The sequence below is a fragment of the Aplysia californica genome, unplaced genomic scaffold (assembly GCF_000002075.1).
Source record: "Aplysia californica isolate F4 #8 unplaced genomic scaffold, AplCal3.0 scaffold00464, whole genome shotgun sequence".
In the NCBI taxonomy this organism is placed as follows: Eukaryota; Metazoa; Mollusca; class Gastropoda; order Aplysiida; family Aplysiidae; genus Aplysia; species Aplysia californica.
This window is the reverse complement of record NW_004797734.1, coordinates 179,640-199,474: the sequence shown is the minus strand read 5'-3', so window position 1 is coordinate 199,474 and position 19,835 is coordinate 179,640. Positions and strand designations below refer to the sequence as shown.

Here is a 19,835-nt window from a genome sequence, read left to right as displayed (position 1 = left end):
ATGACAATAGTAAGGATTAGGAAAGAAAAAGCAGCAGTTCCCTGTTGCAGTACAGGCAGATATGAGTATGACATGATGAATCAGCCCATTTACAATTCTACTGTGCATAAGAACATATTTATGTCCCCCCTTTGGGAATGGCCTAAAGACACTTCAGTCAGTAGCACCGCACCGGCGGGTCTTGAATCTTTACACAAACTTTTATGTTAAATGTTTGCATATAAAAACTTGGAATAACTGATGTAAAAGTTGGAAGGCATTTCAACGACACACGGGTTACAAATTTTTTGCATCAATATTAACATTTTAACAATTTGTTATTCTTTTTTTTAAACGATTCCATTTCAAAATGCCATGTTCAGTTTGCTTTAAACTTTGACGCTCCATGTCTGCATACTAAATTCAAGATATCACCGTTATGATTTAAGCAGCAAACATTTTTTTGCCATCATCCTGTACATCAACACAGTAATGGCTATTTAGAGAAGGAAAAGGTACACAGTCAGAAATAACAGGAAAAGAGAACCCCCCCCCCCCCCCCAAAGACCTACCAGCGGCATCCTCCAATTAATGGTTAACAATATGCCTCACAAGCGAGCAATAATTAAGACCTGCAGTCGCGCTTATTTGGAGTAACATTCTGACTTTCTATAACGGAAAACAAGTCAAACCAAGAATTGAAAAAAAAACCAACAGAAAATGTGAAGGGATTCCAACAGGACTGACCTTAGCAATGAGGTAAATGGAGCACATGATAAGCTGGTCCAGGTGGCGGTCACACATCAGCGGGGGGTGACTGATCAGAGCAAACTCAAAGCACGTCCAGATCTTCCTCAAAAGTGCTTCATCCTCCAGGTCAAGCTTCTCAAACAGATCGCGCAGACGCACGCTGCACAGATGATAAACCTGCAACGTACGAAACACACATTTACACACGCTACACGGGTGATAAACCTTTGACACACAAAACACACAGACTCAGAGGATAAACCTGAAATAATAACAGAAGATGTATGCTGCCTGCTGAAAAACTTGCAGCACACTTAACACACACCTTGACACATGATTAAACTTTTAGAGTAATAACACACAATGCACTGAAGATTAACTTTTAACACACATAGCACACAATTACACACACTGTAATAGAAAGTGTTTTACGGTACTTGCAACACAATAAGGTCATATAAGTGCCGAAGATTAGAGGTGTTACAAGAGAGTAACAAACACAAAAAAGAAGAAGGGGAAATAAAGACGATAAATGTTTGATAGGAAAGAAGAAGCAAACCACACCAGAGCACCCGCCAACCACCCACTTACACACACTGTACAGACAAGAAACCCATAACTTATATAACACACACACATAAGCCCACTCCACAGACAATTAACCTTGTCACACATAAAGCAGACATGTGTTGCACAGATGACAAAACTTGCCATATCCATAAAACAAGATGCACAAACCTGCAATACCCATAAAACAAGACGCACTTAGCACAGACAACAAACCTGCAACATATATGAAGCACATTTACTAAGACTGAACTAATGATGAACCTTCAACACACGTATAACACACTTCTTGAAAATTCTGAAAAAAGAGAACACCTTCAGACTTACTGAGGAGAGGAGTCCATCAAAGTAAAATTGTCCCACAATTAAACTCTTGTATCAATTCCCATGATAGGCTTTCAGGGCCAGTGAAGTTCCTATGATGTGCTCATTTTAAGACAGTAAATTAAACACTGCCAGGAAACCCTCAGGAGTAGCAGCAACTAAACTAGTGCAACCTAAAGCACAGGAAATTGAGGTGAAAAAAATTAAACAATGTGTAGGTTCAACACCCCATGCAACATTGTATAACCGATCAAGGGGCATATTGGACACCAAAGAATCAAATGGATTGGTCATCTGATGGAAATTATACCTCACCTCAACATCTAATCATACACGAGGAAGAAAAAAGTAAAAGTCAAGTCAACAAGTAAAGAAACACTGTATGGTTTGGTTATTTGGGAAGCAGGACCTCAATAGGGCGGAGCTAAACGAAAAAAAATGTATGCTTTGTGCCTTTCCCATGGACACAATGCCAGACTGAGCTGAGCCTCAAACCCCAAAACCTGCAATGTCATGATTAAAAATTTTGCATTGAGTACAGGAAGAGCAACGAAAGACAAAGACAATATCTTGATCTGATTACACAAAGGCTGAGGTTAACAAAGACAAACAAATCTGTGCAGCTTTGGACTTTTTTCTTCCTAAACAAGTGAAGCGCCTTACCTTACGGAAGAAGAGGGCCAGTGAGCCGGTCTTTTTGGGTTTGTTGTACGTATGGTCAGGGGGCTGCTCATTCTTCGCATCCAGCTTATAGTGGACCTACCAAAGTACAAAATAAATTCCAAACATTGATCTTTCAGAAAAATACAAAGATCCCTACAGGACCATCTACCAGCCACAGTGAAAATGAGGAGGAGCGGGAGTGTACGTACAATTCCCAAATGGATCAAATATAACTCCCACAAAGTACAACTTGCTACAAATATATTGTGTAAGTCCAACCAAGGGAATTCATAAGACAGTCTTCTCGAGTGGTAAATTTAAAAAAACAACCCAAATGACAAACAAGCAGCTTAAAAAAAGCAAAATTCCACACAACAGTACAGTAACACAGTGGAACAGAGCCCACCTGAAAGTAAGCAGGCTTCTTTGCAGAGCCAGCTCCAGGGCTTGCACTGGTGGATGGTGTGGTGCTGGTAGAGACAGAATTGGTAGCAGTTGACTGTTGGCTGCCAGGGGCCGGTGAGGTGGTGCTGGAAGCCGAGGGTTGGGCAATCTGAACTGGGATGAGAATCTGAAGAAAAGTTGGAAAATTTTTTTTTTTTTTTTTTAAATGCAGTCAGTGCAATTTTATCTCTTTTCACAGGCTCAGCTCCCACCCCAAAATATATGGTATAGTTTCTGAAAAATGCAACTTACATTTTACATGTTCTTCTGTCTTTTTCTCACACAAGGGATGATTGAATAATCTTTACAATGGGCATGTAAAAACATGTATCCTAAATAAACTGACCTAAATTATCTGTCTGTCCCAGAAGTACAATCTTTACATTAATCTCTGTTACACATCTTTCTTTATATCTTTTTAGCGCTTGTTTGACGGAAAAAAAGAGGTGAATCACTTTAAAAACTAATCAGTTGTCATTAAAAAAATAAAACTAGGTTTGCTGGTGTTTCAGAAATACCATTATTAGTAGCAGGCGATCAATTGTTCCAGTTTCGTCAAAGTAGTTCCAATTTTGTCAAATTTGTTGTAATTTCGTCTCATGGCTCATGGCTCTAGATTCAGTGCAGAAATCCAAAGTGGGGCTACTTTCGAGATTCTCAGGTTTAAGCGTTGGTTTTGGCATATCATGCTCACCGTTCAGTTTATGTTTACCCATTTGATTTGGCAAAAAGTTCACCTTATTTTAAACAGGAATGGCAAAAGGATTACAGGGGGCGAGTTGCAACAAAATTGGACGCAAAATTGAAATGCCCTACCCTTACCTGTCGGCCATCTTCCATCATGGCAACAATGGCTTGCTGCGTCTGGCCAGAGGGTGCCTTCCCCCCTGTGGAAGCAGTGGGACTGTCGCCGTTGCTGGTAGCAGCAGCGGATGAAACAACTGTTGAGCCTGAGGCAGAAGCCACGGGGGTAGGGCTGTTGGAGCTGCTGTTTTCCGAGCTAATCGCCTCAGGGGGCTCACCAACCGACACGATAGTTGCTGTAGATGTCGAAGAGCTGGTCACGGTTGAGGCCCCTGGAGCTGGGGAATCAGTGCCGGATGTGGTGGTGCTGACAATGGTCGTTGTGGGCGGGGGAGAGTCGGAGCGCGGTAGCACAGTGGTCGGTGCTAGTGTGGAGGCCGCCTGGTGGTCCAAAGAGATAAACACATCCTTAACAAATTTGACAGATTTTAGTCGCTTTTTTTTTTTTAATGAAGAGAAATGCATCAACACGATACAGGTCATTTAGTGTTGGAACAAGGCAAGACAGATAGACAAAAAACAAGACGGAAAATTAAATGACACTCTCACAACACCCCCCAAATTCAAGTAATCTGCACAAGAAAAACTGAGCAGATATGAGAAATAGGCAAGCCATAAAATGTTCAATTGTTCATGAGGCCAAATATGTACATGACAAAAATAAACTCTTACACATTCACCACCACAAACAAAAGTACCTGCAGTCCCACACACATACACATCAAAATGAATCTATCAACACTTAAGCTATTCAATCTTACAGCCTTCAGGCCAAAAACTCAATAAAATTAAACACGGTTACGTGTAACATGGAGACCTTTTACAAAACAATGATTAGCCAAAAAAAAAACCCAGGCAAAAAGGGAAGGTGCTAAAACTAGCCTTTTATCTTGCTATGAACAAGTGTTCAGCATTGAAAATAGTAAAGGTTAAGCACCCACAAAACAAACTGGAAAAGAGGGATTTACAGCAATCTGAAAAGGATGAACAATGAAGGTACTTCTCATTTCAACCTATTTAAGTCACAAACATTTTAAAGAAATAGTACGACTTCACTTAGAGCAATATCTCTTTCAAAAGTCCATAATACAACTAACACTAACTCAAGTCTATCAGAGAAATATTTATTAAAATGCACATTTTCATTCCTCTGCACTGTTTGACAAGCACTAGTTGTGGCCTTGTTGGGATCTCACAATTAAATCACACAATAAAACTTTCCGTCACAAGAAATAATAAGACCACTCTGAACTTAAAAAACATAACACAAATTTACAAATGAGCACTACAATAAAAACCACAAAGAGTCTTAGATAACACTAATCTAAGGACAACAACAAATAATATGGCAAAGAATCAGGACATTAGAAGGTCTGCGCAAAATACTGTCAAATGACCACATGTAAAAGACACATCACCTGTACAAACGACCCCTTCCCATTTTCTGCCTTGTTTTTTTTAATGTATTTTTAATATTATAATGACTGTGCAAGGTGACCACCTGTCTAACATGACCATTTTTGTCCTCGACAATCAGTGCTTCCACCAGCTGAAGCTGAAAAGTAAGGGAAATTCTGCAGGGGGTCTGGGGGCAGCAGGGTCCAGGGACAGCGTCCCGGTGGGGGTTCAGGGGGCGGAACCCCCCGAGAAATTGAAATTTAGTGCTTTTAGAGGGTAGAAAATGGCATTTGGGAGCCTGTTTGAAAATATTGCATACAGCCCATAATATTTATTTTTTCACCAACATTTTGTCTTGTTTGACTTCATCACCAGCATATCTTTCCAATGCTGGAAATGTTTAAAAGCAGGTTCCCCTTTCATTGCTACTATAATTCAATTAATTTGTAGTCGCACCAATGACAGCAGGCAAACCTGGGAATAATGAATAGATGTACCTTCAAAATACGGTTGCGCAGCGTATACCCACATTTTTAATAATAATAATAAAATAATAATAGATAGCATTTGTATAGCGCATATCCCCGCTCAACAGCAGGCTCTATGCGCTTTACACTATATTATTACCCCAGCAGACCATAGTACACTCCGAAACATTCTCAGCTTCCCGGGAAGCATACAGTGCGAGCAGCCGATTAAGCGCTCAAACACTAACAAACTGACAAGATCTTTCGCTGTCTATAGCCGGGTACCCATTCCCACCTGGGTGAAGTGAGGAAAATTCGTGTAAAGTGCCTTTCCCAAGGACACAACGTCGGGCCCTTGACGGGATTGGAACCCACGACCTTACGGTTGCGAGTCCGAGAGCCTGTCACAACCTCGGAACACCACTTCGAATTATTCTTGATTTTATACGGGGTGCTCACTACGGACGGGATCGGCCGTTCGGGCCGATAGCCCGACTCGATTGCCTCAAAAACAAAAATGTTTGTTTTCAGTTTCAAAGAAAACACGGTTGTTCGACCGAGTCGGGCGATCAGCACAATCGGCCGATCCCATCCGTAGTGGGCACGCCCGTGTATCAGCATATATTTCTTTCAGCGCTGCCCTTATATTGCGTTCACGTGCCGTAGAATCTTCGCATTGATAATTTCTCTAGATCTAGATAAAATTTGCGAAAAAAAAGTTTCTTTCCGACAGTAATTTTCTGTCTAAGATCAAAATCAGCCTTGATCAATGCGCAGATTTTCCAGCCGTGGCAACAATCCGAAGATAGACAGAAGGAATGAGTGAATGACAGAAAGGAGGAAGTTGGCACAAAAGGTTCGCCAGATTTTGATCCATGTGCAGGTAAAAAATGTACTGCCAACCAACACGCAATGAAGGCATGGGACTGGGACATAGCGGTATAATGTCCGATTGCAGGAAATGCGCAATTTGGCAGGTTTCTATAACGTTAACTTGTTGCCGAGAGAATTACCGAAAATATCCGTAACTTACACAAGACGATACGAAGGCGAGTACGGAATTTCGGCAGTCCTGCACTGTCGCAGTTTTTTTTACGGAGGGAGTTGATAATGATGGGGGAACAAGTACGGAACCGGCAGAAAGTACGGATTTCCGTAAAAATACGGAAGAGTGGAAGCACTGACAATGGGTGGTCATCTTGGACAAGAACAACTATATTCTCCCATCAGACTGTCAAGTTGCTCCAGCTTTTCTATCAAGTACCTATCATCCTTATCTCTCCTCCTAATATTTGTTTACTACTAACTAGTAATAACACCTCTGATCTTCAAAACTTAAGTGATCTATTTGAGTTGCAAGTGCAGTAAAACTCTAATTCAAACTCTACTAAAACACTACCTTATTGGAAACCAGCAGCGTGTCTGAGGCGCCACCTTTGAGCTGACTCAGCAGAATGGACTTAGCCTGAGGGGGTACCATCTGTGCAGGCGTGGTGTTGGTCGAGGCAACATGAGCGGTCGAGGAGATGACCGTGATGACCGGTGACACGCTTGATGACGTGCCGACAGTCGAGCCCTGGGAGCTGAAGGGCAGCGTGGTTACCGATGGCCCGACGCCGAACAGCCTGCGCTTAGCATTGCCCGGGGTCGGGGAGCTGAATCTGTCTGCTGCCATAGGGGCCACGGGGGAGGTGACCTGCTCTGAGCCTGACAGAGAAAGATGGGGGAGGACATGGGTTTTAGTCTTAGTTTTAGTTCCAAGTTTTATGGCACTTGCTTCACAAAAAGGTCAAGTAAGAGCTGAAGATTAACGGTGTTACTAGAGAGAAACATACAAAGAAAAGAAGGAGGAGAGACAATAGATGTTTGATATGAAAGACAGAGCAAACCACACTTGAACACCTGTCAAACAACCATAGTGATAGGGGGTTTGGGGTTGGTGTGTGCGTGTGTGTGTGTGTGTGGCGAGGGGCGCAGGGGGGGGGGGGGAATTGTTGAATAAGGAGAATAACAATAAATGGTGTTTGAGTTTTGAGAAGTAAGAACAAAAGGAGGAGGGGTGTTGGTAAAAAGAAAAACATCAATACAATAACAGAGAGGCGAATTTGAGTAAAGAGAAGCGCATCCACACAATAAGAGTATGGAGGGTGTGGGTAAAGCCAAACACCTCCTCTTAATAACGGTCATTCAGTGCAAGGGGTAGAAGCAACAGAAATGTTTCTCAGGAGACTCAGTTCAAGTTTAGTTTTAGTAAGAGTTTTTTACAGCACTTGCAACACAAATAGGTCATATAAGTGTAAAAGATTGAGGTGTTACTAGAGAGTATCATACGTAGAAAATAAAAAACATACCATACAAGAGCAACAACGATGTTGATCATGATGATGAGTGTAGTGGAAAAAATAACACAAACAGACAAACGGGAAAACTAACACAGAAACAACAAAAAGAAAGAAAAGCAGGACTTACAAGGGTCACCCTCGAGCCACCCAAATAAAATGATCGCAGTAAAAGGCATAAAGTCTAAATGGGGGAGGGGAGGGGGGGGGTCAAAGAGTTTATACACTGTTCATAACGTTCTGTCTCTCAGAATAGAAAGGCATACGGACATGATAATGATCAAAAGGCACCAGATGGGACAGCAAGATTGCAGAAAGAAATAAAATATTTCTTTCCAGAGACAGGCAGGACATTTTTTTGCCTCTAATTTTCAGTGCAATCACATTGTCTTCTCTCTAAGACCATCTAGATGCCATATGCGGCTCAAAAAGTACTCACCCTTCTGTTCGACAGGTGTACGTTAAAGTTTGGTGTTAATATAAATATGTCCATTTTTTATCTTTTAGGTGTATGGTGTAAATCACCTACTTTGACCCAGTTTAGGGAAACAAAAAAATAACATGAAACATATTTTGTAGTTGCATCCAACTGTCAGACACACATGAAAAGACCTCAGGAGATTAAACAGAGCTATTAGTTTTTTTTCCTGTTTTAACCACAGACAGATGAAATCGAACAAGCTGTAGTCAGTACTACCAACACAAAAGTGCACTTGGTAGGTCAAATTTCTCCCTGCGAGATGAATAAAGATTGTCATTGTCATTGTCATTGTCAAGCATAAACCTCAACCTGAAAAACAAAGATGACACGAAACAAAAACTGACTGCCATGTAAAAATAAAAAAATCATAATGCCCAGCATACTTTTCTGTATTGCTGCCTTTATGTCTCCAACCAGAGAGCGAAGTCTTGGGTGTCGAGCATGGAATGGGAAGCCAGAACTTGATCCTGTTGTTGGTGCACCTTTGCTGTCCATGTGAGTGCCAGGCATCACCTTTGAACACAAAAGTGAAGAAGAACAGGCATTGAAATTGTGTTTGATTTTATCACAATGTCAAACAAGGTCATTCATCAGATCAGAGGCAAAAATACAAAATTTAGACAATTGTCACCTGAACCACTTGCTGAACAATAATGTCAATCATCATCAAGTGCCAAATCGGCAACAGACATCGGTAATCATGCTTCATCTTTAATTCTATTTACTCCGAAGCTCTAAAAAAAAACCTATATTCTCCTGGCCTTATCCCATTGAGCATCTGTTCAGGCTTTCTAAGAGTTGCTCGGAGTTTACCCCCTGCCTCATCTGCTTTCAATTTTACCAGTGACAGAAAGATGTTCAAGGCTTTTATGCCAATTCAAGTGACCCAGAGAATGCATATGGGTGAGTGGCCCACATGGACTTGTTTAAGTACTGACCTATTTGATTTCTTTTCCTTCCATGAAATTTTCATGTCTCCTAAGCAACCACGTTTCTGTTGGGCCTATATTTCTGTCTTTGATAATTGTAATATCCCAAGCCATATGGAAGAGCTGACCTCACGCAGCCTTTTAGAACTCTCATTTTGTAGTGATTTATTAAGATGTCTCCATTGTTAACCCGTTGCACCCGCACTACGAGTATACTCGTAGCTGCAGCACGCTTCCGCCCACCGAGCTACGACAATAGTTGTATGATAATACCGGTCCACAAAAATCGAGTACAAACCACTCATCCAGGTTTCTATTGAAAATAACAGGCCGTTTATAGCTTGTAAAAACTTCCCCAAGCTTGTTTGATCCAGTTTTGCTCCAAGTACAAGTTAGTTTTGTTGTTTAGTCACCGCAAATCATGGCAAGAAAGCGAGCATTCGAGGGATGAAGCTCTCACTGAAATCTTCATTGTCGAGAAGAAAGAGAAACAACCACAAAAAAGTGCTTGTTATAATACATGAACGATGTTTTATGGTTTTGTTTTGGGCATAAGCAGCAAAGAAAGTGAAAGTAGACATACATCCAGTAAAACAAGGCAACCAGATCGCTTTTAGTGCCTCGAAAACTTCGAAGAAAAGCAAGATCTAGACCATAGATTAACTACAAGTTGCTAGGGGTAAATCGCCGGCTGATGAATCGCAGTCAGACAAATTAGATTGTTTTCTCTGCTTTTTTTCTTCTTATTTCTCTCTAATAATATGAAAAGAACATTTAAAGTAAAATATAAGCGAAATTTCAATCAATAGCTTAAATAGTTTGGGCACAATGCGTGTCTAAGATTAGTGTGTCGACTTTAGACCGATTTTCCCCCCGGCCAGGCGGACACAAGCGTACTGTCCACGGTCAGGCAGGGTGAATAGGGTTCATTAAGGTTAATATAATATTGAAACAGTCTTTTGCTGTCGCAATTTTTCGTTTTATTTCTGTGGAATATTTGGCATCAAATGTAATTAAATATCTAACTCCTCTGAGCGAAGTGAAACTCATGAGCTGGTTTTAAATGTGGAAAAAAACAAAGAACTTGCCAACTTAAAAGAAAAAAAGATACTGTTCCTGCAGCCGCTTCAAATTAAAAATGAATATGTCCAGCAAGAGTCAGATTACAATTAGTATTTGAATGTTACCATAGACAACAAACTCAACTGGCATGTCCACTCTTCTCTCCTACACAAAGCAGTGAACAAAAGACTTTTTTGCTCTTCAGAAGGCTAATGTTTTTCTAAGGTCAAAGTGACAATTAGCAATTACAAAGGCTCAATGCAAAGAGGGTGTTAAAGTTACACAGCTGCACGTGACGTAAAATGTCTGGGTCTGGTAGTTTTTCTCTCCTTATTCATCAGGAAGGTTGGCAGTGGATTGGGGTAGCCAAAAATTTTTTTATTCGAAATCAGAGGTATTACAATCGGTTTTTTGTAAAATTGAATAATAATTGTAACGCTTCCTCGAAATACGCAACGATGGGCAGCCCTGCAGCTGAACTATTTGTTAAAAGCTAAAAGGAAAAACCTATAGACACAAATGGAACTTGCTGTTTATTCCTTCTGGAGAAAGCACAAAACAAGGAGAAGAACCCAGGCATACGAAAATCTAAACTGGGATTTAAATAATGGGTAACATCTGCAGCCCAGCATAAATATTACTTGTATAACAGGATTGTTAGAGAATTTAAATGACTGCAAATTGGATATCTCGAACGACTACCTTACACCATTTCAGAGGGCAATGAACTTTGAATAACAAAAAATCACAAAACAAAGAAAAGGAAAAAATAATGTAAAACATGTTATTCATATTTAAAAAATGACATCTCCAAATTAGGAAAGTCAAAATTCTCACCTCTTCACAGTTGGGCACACTCTGTTCCCTTAAAGCCTCCCAAAGTGGAGAGTCACTTTTCCATGCATAACTCTCAAGAATGCTTTCCTCAATCTATTCAAAACACAGAACACAGACAAAATCAGTTTTAAAAAGCACCCCAGTGGACCCAAATCACAATGATTATAAAGAAATATTTCATTAACAAAAAATCAGATCATATATTGCATCCTGAAATTATGTTACAGTGAAAGAAAAAGAGAGCATACACTGATGAGTCATACAATGCACACTTCTACGCATCATAGACACTAGTTATTCAATGTACTCTTTCCAAACTAACAAGCAAAAAAAAAAAACCACAGCTCAAACTGACATGGTCACATGTAAAACACGGTTTGTCCAATTGCTTGACTCTTCTGCAGCCCGCAGTTTTGTGATGTCTGTAAGGAAGTGCAAAAGTGTTATATTAAATTATTAAAGCCCAAAGTAAAGTAATAAAGTGACATTTTAGACATATGAAAAACACTGACACTATCTTCAGAAAAAAAATGTAAAGACTTAATGAACTGACAAGCAGTTATAATAAATTAAGATATAAAAGTACTTTAAAATATGAGGTTGAAACTATAAAACGCATTCTCTCACATGATTTAAGTGCTTGACGACATCTCTGGAGAGGCCCTTCTCTGCTCTGATGATGATCTCAATCACTTTGTAAAAATGATATGGACTCAGCTCAAAAATGTCCACAATCCATGGAAATGTTCTGCAAACACACACAGTATTTGGATTTTTACAAACTGTAGACATTTCAACATTTCACCTCAATAAAGGGTAAGAAAACAAAGTGCAATATAATAGACCCAAAAAAGAAGTAAGACATTGTACACACAATGGAATGTTGGCCATCCTTCACTGATACTTCGCAGAAAAGGCCAGAGCTATGAAAATTACAATAAAAATATTCAAACTATTCAAAACGTATATTTTGCACGAAAAAATTGTCATTTACTAGCAGGGCTTACACAATAGCTTGCTATGAGTACGACAAGGAGAAAAAAACCCCGGTAAAACTTAAAAATAATTTTTTTAAAAAGAGTTCAACAATCCTCAGAAGAAAGATATTCATCAATTGTTTAAGACAAGAACAACTGTCAACCTTAACTAACAAATGGAAATGCCAATGAAAAGTTTAGAAGTCATTCAAACACCCATTATACCGTTGCATGTTGAAAAATAGAAAGAATATACTTTGTTCCCATCTTACTACTCACTATCCCTGTTCACCCATAAAAAGTGAGTAATGTGCCTTACATGCTGGAGTATTTTGGCAAAGAAACAATCCTTCGAGTTGAAAGAGTCCATCCCAAATAAAAATCCCCGTCTTCATTATCAGTAGTTTCTACTTACCTTTGCGAATTGTAGGAAAAAATCACAATCTCCAGACAACAGGCAAACAATGAACGATGGAAGAAGTCATTTTCCAGAAGTCCCTGAAATGTAGCGCAGTCAGAAGCAAAAAAACACAATTATTTAGTGTTCCAAAAAAACAAAAAACTATTCCATTACAGGTCAACACAGACCTTCCAACCTATCCCTTCTGAAGCAATAGTACCAACATCACTTTAACCTATAACAACAATTTTATTCCAAAATTATTTTTGTAATCATTGTTCCTAGTCCCTGTCAAAATTTTTTTTTTAAACATTCAGCAATACACTTCTGTCATTGTATAGTTCTTTAATTCAAAAACACAACGAAAAAATAAGAGTCACAACACAAGTTTTGTGCCACACAAAGTATTAACCCTTAGAGCGCGGACTTCTTTCCCCTTATATTTTCCCTCTGTGCTGAATTTATTTTGGAAAAACGCCATGTTTGCACATACGCTTTTTTTTGGCTGATAACTTTTTTATTTGTCAAAATTTCTAATAAAGGTAAGAATAAAAGTTTTAGAATATTGAAAGTTCTTTAACAATATGTAAAGCAAAAAGTATTTTGTGAAGTTGTAGTAGTGGTGTTGGAAATGACTGAATAAAAACTGCCGGTTCATTAGTTCTCTAGATCTAGACCAGAGTCTGGATGCTTCGTAGGCCTACGTTATATTCCACAAAGTGTTAGCTTTAGCATCAAAACCCTCGAAATCATCTTCTGATTCAAGGAAAATACGCGGAACATCTTCATCTGAATCTGATGCGACAGTATTTTCATGTTTGTCGCGGGTCGCAATCGCGAATTTTCAGACCTCACTGCCACTCGATTTTAAAGTGAAACAAAAAACTCCTCGCGCCTCGATCGAACCCCGTGACAAGAAAAATGGTGGCCGAAATCAATTCTGCGTAGCCTAACAGCCAGCAGTATAAAAATTAGTACTTCGTTCTTTTTGTATATCGCGTTATACTATGCCAATGTCTATCGCGACTTCAGCACTTAGCGGAAGTTCGGGCCGTCACGACCGGTGGTCGCGATCAGCACTCTAAGGGTTAACATCACACTTCACTTCTTATTTATAAAGGGATCCCAGTGTTTTCACTTTCCCATACCAACAGACACACATACAATTGATGAACACCAGTATGTAATAAAGTTGTTTTAAAAAAAAAAAGGGGGGGGGGGGGGGGGTGTTCCTCAGTCCAGTTCAGGCAAAGAGCAAAATTTTACTATGACTAACTTTCTAGGAGTCTCAAAAGAAACTCAATGCTTTCCTTGAGACTGATCAGAGACACATGAACAAACCATAAAGGGTGAAGAAACATATAAACATCAAGGAAAATCAACACACCAAAAGATCAATTTTACGCTGGCTACCATCTGAGCCAGTGATTCTTTTCTTCTCTCCTTGTACAATGCCCTCCAGTGTCTTGAAATACAGGCTCTCTCCAAGTTGAAGTCGTTTGCGGCCAAAATCAATAGGGGCACCAGCTTGGTTTTCAATTGACTGAAAGGAAGTAAAAGAAATATACGTAAGTGTAACATACTATTAATATGCTATTCATGTCACATTGTTAACTTTAGAACAAAATTCATTATTTATCCATTTACAGATGCACACATCTCGTGAATTGTGGGTGAAAATAAGGAACTACATGGTGCCGGATGACAAGTAAGGTGTATAAATGGTTGCTTCCATAAAATTAGGCAAATCATTTAGTTATTACAGACATGTATAAGAATCGCAAAGGAGCCAGAAAAAAATTCCGTCTTAGACAGGGAAATTTAGGGGGAGATGGAGGGGGGGGTGGTTCAAAGGCCCAGCCGGTGGGATCAAGGATCGGTTGTCCAATCAGCAAGCAGTGGTCAAAACTTCACACCTCTAAGCTGCTATTCTGTCTTAAAATGACATGCGTCAGTCTTACTCATCCAATTATCACCAGCGCTTGCCTTTCATAGGACCACTGTTTGACCCATTAAAAACAGAAATGTTTGAACATTTCCTTTGCTTTCACCCTTAGCCCCCCCCACTGGTGTAACAAGCACAGTCAACCAATGCCACCCCTCACAGCCATCGTGTAACAATGATTCGAGGAACTCTTTTCTCGGCTGGCCGTACGTTCAGGGCGACAGGCATTGGTCAATCTAATTTCACACCTCTGGCTTCTGGCTACCCAGGAAAGTTTTCGTAGTGGCTTGCTACTCAAGCACTCTCACAGGCAGTCGTGAGATTTCACACCCACACTACCCTGACCATCTGCATCACTCAGGGCTCACATGATGGGGTAACATCTACCCCCAAATTGTACCCCTACTCCCCTTCCTCGTTCAGCGGCATGGCCATGCCGTTAAGTTTAGAGCCGGCGGAACCAAACTTGAAAGTATTGTTTCAAATCAGAGCAGAGCGTGCAGAGCATTTTCCGTCTTAGACAAGTGAAACCCTCAGAAAGGAGCCGATTTTTCTTTCCGTTTTCGCATTCGACAGGTTTCCGTTTTATGCAGGTAATTAAAGAGGAATATATCAAGGGAGAGCGTGGAGTTTCCGTTAAGACAGGTTTCCGTTTTATACAGGTTTGACTGTATCTCTAAAATTCTGTATTCATTTACTTACAAATCAAATACATGCCACTGAAGCGAAAGTGATTAAAGACCATTCAAAATCAATGTTCAGACTGATCTGATTGGTCAATTTGATTAATGACTCTAATCTAGTATCTAAAAGGCAAAAATATCAATGTAGTCCCTGTAGTTATTACGAATGTGTGAGTGCTCGAGTCAACTCTAGCCCTTGAGTACTTAACTCGTGCGAGTACTCACTCAGATAGTTTTTAAATGCAGAAGTACTCACTTCAGTCAAAAACCTCTAGAGTACTTAGGTAATTACAAGACTAGGAGCTTTTAGTAGAAACAAAGATATTCCAATTTCCATAATTCTTGTTTGTTGCTGTATCGTATTGCAATTTTTTTGTTCCTTCCTCTTTTTTCTTTGTGCACTATTCCGATCATCTACAAAAAAGACAACATAACTTTAAAAACTAACTTCATTTCCCATTGAAAGTTGTTACAAGCAACTCAACTCTATCCAAAATCGTGTTTTGGGGAAGTAAAAAAAAGTTCAGATAACAGTTTTGCTTTCAAAATCACATCATAATATAGACAACACACATAAAAATATTAACCTTGGCATAAAATTTGCAAAACATTTCCCCCATCTCCTTCACTCTTTGAACAATCTCTTCATTCGGGTTACGACTGCAGCTTCTGAAAAAAATAATCATATGCAAGTCTTTATTAGAAAAAATATGGTAATTCCAATGTTTTATTCAATGCTATGAGCTAAAAGCATAATCAAAACTATGCAGTGGTAGATCAGTATAAAAACTAAACTTAGCAGCATTCAAACTTCAGTCTCAGGAAGCCCCTGAAAAAAAAAATTGAAATTTATTGCTTTCAGAGGGTTGAAAATGGCATTTGGGAGACTGTTTGAAGAGATTGCCAACAACCCATAATACCAATTTTTTTCCATCTGGAGTTTGTCTTGTTTTATCGGACTTCTTCAACTAGCAAACATATCTTTCCATTGCTGATAATGTTTAAAAGCAGTTTCCCATTTTTGTAGCTAATACATGCAATGTTATTTGTCATTGCACCATCGACAGCAGACAAATCCAGGAACATCAACCTTGACAATACAACCACCCATTGTGTACCTCAATTATCCTCCATTTTCACATTTGAATGTTGAATGTCACAATCTAACAGGGCCACTTTCATTTGTTCTCGATTTAACATCAATTTTTTTATCACAGCAGCCATAGAGTCCTCATACTAACAATTTCTCTAGAATTAAACAGATTTGAAAAAGTTTCTAGAAGAACAACAGCCTAGTGCATGAAATGCGCAATCTGGCAGAGTACTAATACGGTACAACTTAAAGCCGTTTCATGTAACAATACAATTTTACAAAAACAGGTTGATCGTTGTGTAACCGCAAAACTGTATAAAAATTGGACAATTAAACGATGGATTGGACACTCAATCCCGAAATCAAGCACAGCCTGATATTTTTAGTGCAATATAGATCAGGTTTTGGAGAGGTGAGCTGGGACACAGAATCCCTTTGAAATTTGCGGCCACAAGGTATTAACTCTCAGCAGTTCACCGAAAGGAAAATCGTACGAATTCGTACGATGAGCATCGGGTGTAGATCTAACGGCAGAAATCCATTCCTTTTTACATTTTGATGCTTCTAATACCTTTTTTATCATAAAAAAGGGTTGAATCTATATATTTTTCATAAAAATAATCATAATTTATAAAATATTGTAAAAATTTGGTGCACGGAAAATCAGCGTTTGTTTACGTTCTCTCCGCCGCCATTTTGGATTTTGGGAGAAGGCCAGCTGTGAAGTTTCTACACTAAAAATCGGAAAAAAGCGTAAAAATGTCGTCAGATGAGTCTGATATTGACCTGAATGACTCAATGGATGAAGAATCTGATGTCTGGGTACCAGAATCGGACGATGAGGGTCCCGAGGACGGAAACCAAGCCCCGACTTTGACCAATCGTGATCAAAACAACAGGTTAGTGTTTTGTTTACATCCTGCCTCTGCACAAGAAAGCCTATAACATGTATTCTAGTGGGTTTAGGCCACTGGTATTGTTACTTCAAGCTTACAGAATAGTTATTTGTGGTAACCTGAAGTTGTGAAAGCATGGTTTGCCTCTAAAAAATTTTAATTAACTTTTTTATGTGCCTAGCTACGGTTGTCATGTTATTGTTTACACAGCAATTCCTCAAACAGGAAGTTTGTTTTTGTTTACACCTCACCCGTGTACAGTAGCCTTATTCCCTGCTAAGATTTTATCATTGTGATAATATGATGATAATGACTGAACAGCTTTGTTCAAGGTCTGCCTCTGTCTAGATCTAGATCTAGATCTAGAAATAAGTGCCTATGACATAGGCCTTATCAACATGTCAACTTCGACTCCGCCGATAGCGTCCTAATCCTTTGCTTATTTTCTTCCCTCAGAAACTAGCCACAACCTCCACGTAACCAGTCTTACGCGGACCAGGATGATGGCCCACCAGAACCACTGCCTCAGTTTAGGCCTGCCGTGCTGTTGGCCTGCATCTCCCTGACTGTATCACCCGACAGGACATCCGAAGTTTTCTGACGCCAGGTGAGAGCATTATTGCACGGAGTACGAGAAATTTTTATTTTTGTAATTGCTTTCTGTTTGCCCTTACTTCACTCCGACAGGCAGGTGAGTTCACTGATTCACATGTTACACCTGGGGACCTTTGTTATTCATTTGTAGAAAACACTCTTGATGCCATTATGTAGTTAAAACTGATATTACCTTGTGGGCCAGGATTTTCTGACAGTTCGATTGATGTCAGTGTTCCAAGCAGACTATCCTTTCCAAATGACTTATGTAACTTATGTCTTCTTCTTGTCTTCTTATTTCCTCAGCATCCTTCTTCAAACTGTTTTTCTGCACTGAGATGGTGAATCAGATCTGCCTCTTCTCTAATGAGTACGCCCCGATGACAGGACCCAACAAACCATCTGTCTTTCGCTCCTGGGAGGATCTTGACTCTGAGATGTTTCTCAAGTTCGTTGGACTGCTAATGTATATGTCTATTGTTCATCTACCAAATTTAGAGCTGTACTGGTCTACGAAAACCTGTTTTCATGGACTATGGGCAAGGGCATACATGAGCAAACTAAATTTCAAACAAATTCAGTCTTTTTTTAAATTATGCAATCCAGACACTGAGCGAGGTACTGATAAGCTACGGAAAGTTAGGTTTGTGCACTATTTTTTGAGTATGAAATGTATGAAGTATTGGCAACCTAACCAGTGTGTTAGCATAGATGAGAGGATGGTTCAAAATAAGGGGAGATACAGTTTCAGGCAATACATAAAGGATAACTAAATGGGGGATGAAGTTACGGGTGGTTGCAGATTCGATGAATGGGTACACATACAATTATGAAGTTTACACAGGGAAGGATGGGGGCACACTATTGGATATTTTTGTTTCAATAAAAATAGAAACTGTTTGCTTGCAGAGCATACTGTAGAATAGTCTTTTGCCACTTACTACAATTATTGGACAGTTGAGTAGAAAAATGTTTTTTGTTTTAGGAGAGGTTTTACAGCGCTCGCAACTGCAAAAGGTCATATATGAGCGCCAAGGGGTGGATGTCAACAGAGAAGTCCTTACAGGGAATCAGACTTACTCTGCTCTCCTCTCTAGCTTCAACAGCACAAAGTCTGCTTTGACTATCATGGCACCCCGGAAATAGTGGGTCACAAGAGTGTGACAAACTTACAAAAGAGGTAGAGGAAAATGACGATACTAAGGATTAGGAAAGAAAAAGCAGCAGTTCCCTGTTGTAGTTCAGGCACAGTTATGAGCATGACATTGTTGGATCAGCCCATTTACAATTCTATTGTGCATTAGGATGAGAAATGTCCCCCCTTTTGGAATGCCTAAAGACACTTCAGTCAGTGGCACCGCTGTGGGGAGGGGGAGTAGAATGTTTTTCCGTCATGGACCACAATGATGTAAAGTACCGTACTACAATATTTTTGTCTATTTTTCCATGAAAATCTCTGTTGGTATTGGTATTTTGTATGAATACAGTGTGTTCTTGTCATTTTGAAATATTTGGTATTGCCTTGTCTGTTTTGAGTGCAATTTTGTGGATGGAAATTGACTGGAAAGTCATTGATGTTTATTTTTTCTATGTCGCGTCGTTATTTCATCGCGAAACATGATAAATGTATCTTTTGTCAAAAACCTTGTAACTTTTTTATCCTTTTTTCAATATGCATGAAATTTGGACACACATTGCAAAATTGGAAGTGCTTTTACTCCATAATAAACTTTTTGGGGTATCTTAGAACACTTTTTTTTTTCTTTCTTTGTGACTGTTACATGTTGGGAAATTTTATCTTTTTTTCCCCTGTCCCTCCCTCTAATAACAGAGCACTACATAGACAACAGTGGTCATATCATGATGAAATTACCTTCATTTGATAGGAAATTCAATTTCCTTTCCAATGGTATGTAATTTGACATACTTTCTGTGTTATTTTATATTCTATGGTAAATCATACTAACCATGGGTGCCGTGAAGGCGAAAATGGTCAAAATACCAAGAACTGCTGAGAGTTAAACATGACATGCAAAATTTTTTAAATAATTATCTCAGCTGAAATCTGACTTCATTTTGAGAAATGACATATCAAATAAGCTACAGAACATCATAAGGACTACACTACCCTATTCATTTACAAATAGAGTTGACATGATGCGGCAGCAAGTATAGAAAGTTCAAGTACAGATTTCAGAAAAAA

General features: G+C 39.4%; 1 protein-coding gene and 1 long non-coding RNA gene across 5 annotated transcripts in view; one reads left to right on the top strand and one right to left on the bottom strand.

Moving 5' to 3' along the window:
- The window catches only part of LOC101847133 (retinoblastoma-like protein 2), a 44,831-nt gene that overhangs the window by 7,166 nt on the left and 17,830 nt on the right, over positions 1 to 19,835 (bottom strand). For all 4 annotated transcript variants that reach the window (XM_013086406.2, XM_013086407.2, XM_005105317.3 and 1 more), the window contains 11 exons: positions 15,637 to 15,718; positions 13,809 to 13,964; positions 12,437 to 12,519; positions 11,672 to 11,792; positions 11,045 to 11,137; positions 8,600 to 8,729; positions 6,796 to 7,103; positions 3,550 to 3,912; positions 2,690 to 2,854; positions 2,284 to 2,379; positions 727 to 906 (listed from right to left, as the gene is read on the bottom strand). In XM_013086406.2, the coding sequence (XP_012941860.1) occupies positions 727 to 906; positions 2,284 to 2,379; positions 2,690 to 2,854; positions 3,550 to 3,912; positions 6,796 to 7,103; positions 8,600 to 8,729; positions 11,045 to 11,137; positions 11,672 to 11,792; positions 12,437 to 12,519; positions 13,809 to 13,964; positions 15,637 to 15,718 (1,777 nt within the window). The remainder of the gene's footprint in view (positions 1 to 726; positions 907 to 2,283; positions 2,380 to 2,689; positions 2,855 to 3,549; positions 3,913 to 6,795; positions 7,104 to 8,599; positions 8,730 to 11,044; positions 11,138 to 11,671; positions 11,793 to 12,436; positions 12,520 to 13,808; positions 13,965 to 15,636; positions 15,719 to 19,835) is intronic.
- LOC106012691 lies at positions 16,683 to 18,602 on the top strand. The gene is made up of 3 exons (XR_001185118.2): positions 16,683 to 17,041; positions 17,495 to 17,645; positions 17,939 to 18,602. It is a non-coding gene; the product is annotated as an uncharacterized LOC106012691 (long non-coding RNA).